Below are 7028 nucleotides of genomic sequence, written 5' to 3'. Positions count from 1 at the left end.
AAAAAAAGAAAAAAGTAACAAAACTGATAATCAAAATAAACGAGCAAAAATACGCCAATATGACAAATGCACCCAAAGAAAATAAAACAAAAATATAAAAACAGACAAACAGCATGCAGTCTTTTTTTAGCAAGCCACTACTACGCTTGGGGGTCCTCTCTGCAGTGTGGTTGCTTTGCTCAGTGACAATCCACTGGAGAAAACTGAGTTTTACTTCCCTAGTAGCTATCAATTGCAAATAGCTTCTTTGTTTGGTGTGAGATTTTGTGCCAATGTCCCTTTCTCAGTGCTGGGATTTGGTCTAGTTTGAAGCTGTGCAAGTCTTGTGAATGTTTCACAGTCAGTGTGAGTTCATATGTACATCAGCTGTGATGTGTCTAGGTAACACTGGTACTTCGCTTGTACTTTCATGTCGTATGCCATATATGTATACATGATTTTACTTATCTATATAAAAATCTGGAATCCATAAATGAAAGAAATGTGATATTTATCTCAGACTGACAAAATTTGCTTAATATGATAGCCTCCAGTATCATTTATTTTTCTGCAAATGACATAATTTGTTTATTTTTTATGGCTCAGTAAATTGGATTATATGTATGCATGACATGTTATCCATTATTCTATCAATGGGCACCTGGGATGGCTCCATAACTTAGCAGTTGTGGATATCGTTGCAATAAAACTGATGTGCAAGTTAAAAAAAAAAAAGAATAAAGTAAAATTCAGTTTAAGAAAACCAAAGTGCTAATTAAGAGCACTTCCATGTTTTACAAGCAACTGGAATTCTTTCTGTATTGCATCTTTCCCAGATATTGATGAGTGTACCTCAGGGACCCATAATTGTAGAACGGACCAAGTGTGCATCAATTTACGAGGTTCCTTCAAGTGTCAGTGTCTTCCTGGATATCAGAAGCGAGGTGAACAGTGTGTGGGTAAGTCCCTCAGTGCAATATTAAGAATTTTGTCTTGAGAATCTTTTGACATCAAAACAAAGCCCTCCTACTTGATGGAAGAATGATATAACATGTCTTGCTCTTCCAATGAATACCAACATAGTTTCCAACTAGCAAAAGGAAATTTAAGGTTGAACCTGTCCTAAATATAGATATTATAAATAGAATGTAAATTATAGTAGTCTATAAACTAAGTGAAAACAAAACTCTGGTCTGGATGGAACTGTAAAGACAATTAAAAACTACATTTTAAGTTAGGAGTTGTGTCACTATCATACTGCTGATAGGGGCTTCATTTTCCACTGCGCAGTAGAACATGATGCACATAACAGATGCTGAGGTCAAATGCCCCCTTTACCACTAAGTCATCTGAGTCCATGATTTCTTACATGCTCTGTGTGTTGCCTTGTTCATTTTTCCTGGCAATAGTCCCAACTCAGGAGCTAGCTAAAGGATGGCAGTGCTCAGCACATGCACAGTCTTGGGATCATCAGACAGTGAGTTAACAGAGTCTAAAGCAGAGATTCTCAACCTTACCAATACGGCAACACTTTAATACAGTTCCTCATGCTGCGGCAACCCCAAATCACAAAATTTTCTATTTCATAACTTTAATTTTGCTACTGTTATGAATCATAATATAAATATCTGATATGTAAGATATTTGATATGCAACCCATGAATGGGTTGCAACCCACAGGTGGAGAACCGCTAGTCTAAAGCCTCTTTACACTGCAAAATTTTGCTGGTGTTTTTAAAGTGTAGAATGAAGCACGGTGCCTGAGGGATCTGAGAGGGTACCTCCCTGAAGTCTGAGGCCATATCAGCTTGTGTCACTGTTGCTGCCACAGTACCACACCTACATGCTCACCTACTGCCTTCTGAATGAATGGAAGAATACAGTTTGAGTAGGCCAGCTGGCATGCACTGAAGTAAAACAGCACTCTGGCTCAATCAAGAGGCCCAGTAGAAGTCATGAAACTGTGACTGGCTCCCTTTGCCTATCTGTTTACATACCTAACCTCTTATCACAGACCAGTGGAAAGGCCAGATCTTTCTCTTAGAAACAAGTGAGGGTTTGGGGACAGGTAGCTAGCATCAACTTCCACCTGAGAAAGTTGACACAAATATGTCAGCACTTAGCTCCACGTGGACCCTGGCTGGCTCTACCCTTCACAGGCTGTGTCTAGGTGCTGGAATGTGTTCCCAGACTCAAGGAAGGACAGGGTTTGTATTTCTGGAAGCTATGATGCAGAAGAGTGCTGGAAAATACCACAGATGCCAGAGCTCTTTGGGTTAGCCAAAAAAATCACCACTGAAGGTCTGAAAGTACAGTAGCAACACACCCCATTGCTGGATGAATTGTAGACAAAGGAACAGAGAGTGACAGTCTTTATTGAAAAGTGGGAAGATGAATTCATATCTGATCATTTGTGTGCCAACGTTGCCCTTGCCTAAAAAGGTAATTCCACTTCCCTCAGTAAAACATAAATGCACTTTCTCATCAGTTGTATTGCATCAACACCCTCCTTCCTGAAAGCAATTATACCACAGCTTCTCAGTGGTTATAATTCTGTGCATATGTCTCCACAGATGCTTACCAGAACTATGAGACACCCCTCTAAAACCCCTATTCCACTATCACATCCCACTTCAGAGTCACATCCCCTAGAAGCCATGCTATATCCAAATCTAATTAGTCTCTCCTTCCTCATCAAGTTAAGATGAAATAGAATTCTTTTAGAAATTTCCAATCAGTAGGCCAACTGGCATGTACTGAAGTAAAACAACAGTCTAGCTCAATCAAGAGGCCCAGTAGAAGACATGAAACTGGGATTGGCTTCCTTTGCCCATCTATTTACATACCTAACCTCTTACCTCATATAATAAAAATGTGCTGGTTTAAATTGCCATGGCTAAACATGCACTCTGAGTTTCTGTATGTGTTATGGACTGATCCAATACTCTATGGACCACTGCAATCAACAGGCCATTTTGAGCAGCACAGTGCTCTCTCTGTCTCTTGTACACCTTTCTATTATTAATCTTTTCACTCTGGAGAGTAATATAATTATGCCTGTATTTCATGCTACGCAGATGCAGAATATATGTCCAGTTATGACTATACAACCTCAGTGTCAAGGGTAATTCTGTAAAATGAATGTCTACTAGTTGAAGAGACAGGCACCACTAAGTCATCTATAATCATTGAGAGCTGGCTGTGTGCCAGGAACAGTTCTAGATGCTGAGACACTAAATTAGGCAAACAAACTTTACAGAATCATTGCTATAATGGAGCTATTAGAAAATACCACTCATACATATTGACTAGTGATAGTGGCACCTGGCTATCACATACAGTACCAGGAAGCACTATAAACAGAGAAGCAAATAAACACATATCTCAATATTAAGCAACAACAGGGGCTATAAGAAAATCTATGGTAGCACAAACTATCATATATGCATGAAAGAAGTGGCCTCCCCCAACAAGGGCCATGAAGCAAACACAAAAAGCTATGAAACACTAGTTGTTTCAGTGTGCTGAAAAAATTTTTTTTCACCTTTATGTTAATACCTCCCACTGCATTGCCTGCTATGCCCCAAATACATTCCATACTCTATACCATGTAAATTTTCCAGTCAATCTACCATATGAAAGAAGAAATGAAAGCTTCAGAAGCTAAGAGAGCAAATTACCAGATCAGAGATTCAAACTCAGCTTAACTTCAGGCCACTAGAGCACATTATTGCTAAAACATCAGCACTGGTTCATCTTTTTTAAATCATGAATTAATATCACTCTATAGTACTGAATTGTGAAAAATCACCTATTACACTACACATGCTATGCTGGAGGTGACACATAGTCGGGAAGTAATGATATTTTATTATGCTTCTAAGTCCATCCCTGCAAGTTTTCAGCTGAGCATTTTATAGTTGGAAATATTTATCAGGGGACACTGTATGGAATACTTCACCCAAACGTCAGGACATTCTCAAAAGGTCACTTGTGTAGCATCCTTTCCTTTCATGATGTTCTTTCATTTGATGCTCACAAATCTTCCTAAGATACACATGGCAAGCTTTCCTATCATGCTCTAGGCATCAAGATATGTTTAAACAGCAAAGCAACAGTCACCAGCTAATCCAACCCACATCTCTTCTCTCTTAATTATGTGCTGCATCCTTTCATTCTTTTCCTCGTTTTAATTAAGTTTTTGATGCACCAAGCTGACATCCTCATGTGTGTGTGGAACAGTCTTAATTACTCTTCTCTTTACATATTAACTCATTTATTTCCTGCTGTCACAGGTGTGACATTAGTGTTTCTTCTTAATGTCTTACTTTACTAATGAATAAATTATATTTAAAATGTATATATCCTAATTTTAAGAGAAAGGGTAAACAAGAGAGACTGAGGGAGGGAGAGTGGAAGATTATTTTTAACTCAAGGTCTTCCTAAGACATGGTTTCTACATTATCTCCACTGAGAATTTGCTAAGACACAACTTGGTCTATTTTTGTTGGTTTTTGTTTGTTTGTTTGTTTGTTTTTGATGGTTTGGTTTGGTTTGGCTTTGGTTTTGTTTTTTTCAAGACAGGTTTTTACTATGTAGCTCTGGCTATCATGGAACTTACTTTGTATACCAGGTTAGCCTCAAATTTATAGATACTCACCCTTTACTACCTTCTGTGTGCTGGAATTAAAGACATGCACCCCTATGCCCAGCTAACAACTTGATTCTGTGTCTGTGTCAACTATTTAGATATAGATGAATGCACAGTGCCTCCATATTGCCACCAAAGATGTGTTAACACACCTGGTTCCTTCTACTGCCAGTGCAGTCCAGGGTTTCAACTAGCAGCAAACAACTACACTTGTGTGGGTAAGTCCTATGAGAACTGCTATCCTAACTGACCAGCTTCTGCCTCCAGGAAAAGACAGCCTCGTGGTATGCTGTACTATTTCTGCTGTTCTGTACTTCTGTGGAACTGGTTTCCATCAGCTTACCTCAGAGTCATATTGCAGAAAAGACAATAGCTTATCTGTTTCTTGAAACACATCATTTAGAAATGGGAAACATTTTTTAACCTTTGTACTAGTCCTCTGCGGATGGATCAAAAACTGTGACTATAGATCTATATATACACATACCTCACTTAGTCAGCAGTGTGATAAAGGCACTGCTGAAGAGGGTTGCTAGAAGTTCAAATGTATAAACTTTCTGCTAACAGTGCACATGGTTCTTCCCTTTCAGAGTACAGAGTCATGTATGACACATAATTTTAAGACTGGCAGAAGGAATCTAGTACAGAAAGGGAAAATGCCTTTTTAAAGTATTTTCTATGTGTTGGAACATAGCAAGACTTTGTATGGGTCTCAGAGGCTTATGCTATAATTGTCAAGGAATTTAACAGAAAACATTTAAAAAGTAATAAATAGCCCAGTTAACTCTTTATAACTGTATGCTGAGAGACCATATCAGTCCAAATGTCTAATAATAAATATTTATGGACTTGGCATTTAGACTCTAAACAATATAAGAAAATAGATGCTGGAATGTATGTTTATTGAAAGCATTAAATTCTTTGTGAGTAGATTTATCAAACATCAAACTGTCATCCATAGAAAATATATATTGTGGTACTTCTAAAAGCGTGTGATGAACCTTTGAAGTTGTTCCAACAACTGTGAAACTGAATGTATGTTCTCCAGTGTGTTTGTACAGCAAGGGAACTACTTATCACCAGTTGGTCTAGGCACAAAAGAGCAAGGCTGAGCTTAAAAATGTCCAGCTATCCATATGCAGACACATGTAGATTTAAAACCTTTCTTTACAGATATAAATGAATGTGATGCCAGCAACCAGTGTGCTCAACAATGCTACAACATTCTTGGCTCATTCATCTGTCAGTGTAACCAAGGATATGAACTGAGCAGTGACAGACTCAACTGTGAAGGTAACGTGTTGTCCCAGTATCTTATAGCAAATGGCAACTTTATTGATGTCATCTTGCCTGGTCATGGTCTTCTTACCTGATCCTGTCCTTGAAATCTTATATCTTCAGTTCAGTGAAAACCTTGGCTTTTGAGTCTGTTACTAGAAGAGATAAGATGCATCAAGTAGCTGGAACACAAGGTACAGCCTAGGAGTGTCTTTATTCTCCAAGTATCCCTCTACTGAGAGCTTGTGAGAAAGTGAGAATCTGAGGATGTGGTAACGACCAAGAGACCTGGCCACTAGCATTGCTTCATCCCTACACTCTGTGGTTTAAAGAAGTCTGAGTTGCAGTTTCCAATTAGTAGAAAGACAGACACTCAGTGGAGTGGGTGACCTTCACAATCCAGTACATATGCTCATTCTGGGAAATTCTGTGTCCTTAAGGCATAATAAAGAGGATGTCATCCACATTTGATGTTTATACCTCCTTCATGAGTCTGTCCACAATTATTTAGAACCATATATGTCATAATTCATCCAAAGAAAACTCAAACCATGCAATTGTGTTTAAAACCATAAGGGGCCAGCTTAGGAATGCAGCCTCTGCCCTGCTTAGCAAACTATAGGATGGTCGCTAAGTCTGAAATGCATGTGATTCTCCCCCCAGAAGGCCATATCATGCCAAGATGTTACCTCTGCAAAACTGCACAGGGGTGGAACTTGAAGTTCAAAGTTCAGGAGATCTCAGCAGCAGAGTTCCACCATTACTGAACAGGCAAACACAAACTTGCTACCTGAGTAGGTCTGTAAAACCCAAAGGGAAGAGTGCCTGTCATGGTCCCACTTAGTTGTCTACTTAGCTTCAGTGAAAATTGCTATAAGAAAACTTCTGCAGGCTTGGAGACAGAGAGGGAAGCAGATACTGCTGCTGCAGCTAAGCCCAAGCATTTCAGACAGAGTCTCGATTTCTTCTATTTTAGAGTTTTTACTGTTTTGATACTCTTTAGCCTATTTAAAAATATGTATTACAACAATGAATTTATGAAATTCTTGGGCAAATGGATGTATCTGGAGGATATCATCCTTAGTGAGGTAACCCAATCACAAAAGAAGTCACTAGATAT

At 38.8% G+C, this 7028-nt stretch overlaps 1 protein-coding gene across 2 annotated transcripts in view; it reads left to right on the top strand.

Moving 5' to 3' along the window:
• The window catches only part of Efemp1 (EGF containing fibulin extracellular matrix protein 1), a 71729-nt gene that overhangs the window by 55697 nt on the left and 9004 nt on the right, over positions 1 to 7028 (top strand). For both annotated transcript variants that reach the window (XM_021210557.1, XM_029545174.1), the window contains exons 5-7: positions 816 to 938; positions 4729 to 4848; positions 5804 to 5923. In XM_021210557.1, coding sequence (XP_021066216.1) covers positions 816 to 938; positions 4729 to 4848; positions 5804 to 5923 — 363 coding nt within the window. The remainder of the gene's footprint in view (positions 1 to 815; positions 939 to 4728; positions 4849 to 5803; positions 5924 to 7028) is intronic.

This window comes from Mus pahari, chromosome 13 (genome assembly GCF_900095145.1).
Source record: "Mus pahari chromosome 13, PAHARI_EIJ_v1.1, whole genome shotgun sequence".
NCBI lineage: Eukaryota > Metazoa > Chordata > Mammalia > Rodentia > Muridae > Mus > Mus pahari.
The sequence above is the reverse complement of the archived record's forward strand: the minus strand, read 5'-3'. Positions and strand labels throughout refer to the sequence as shown.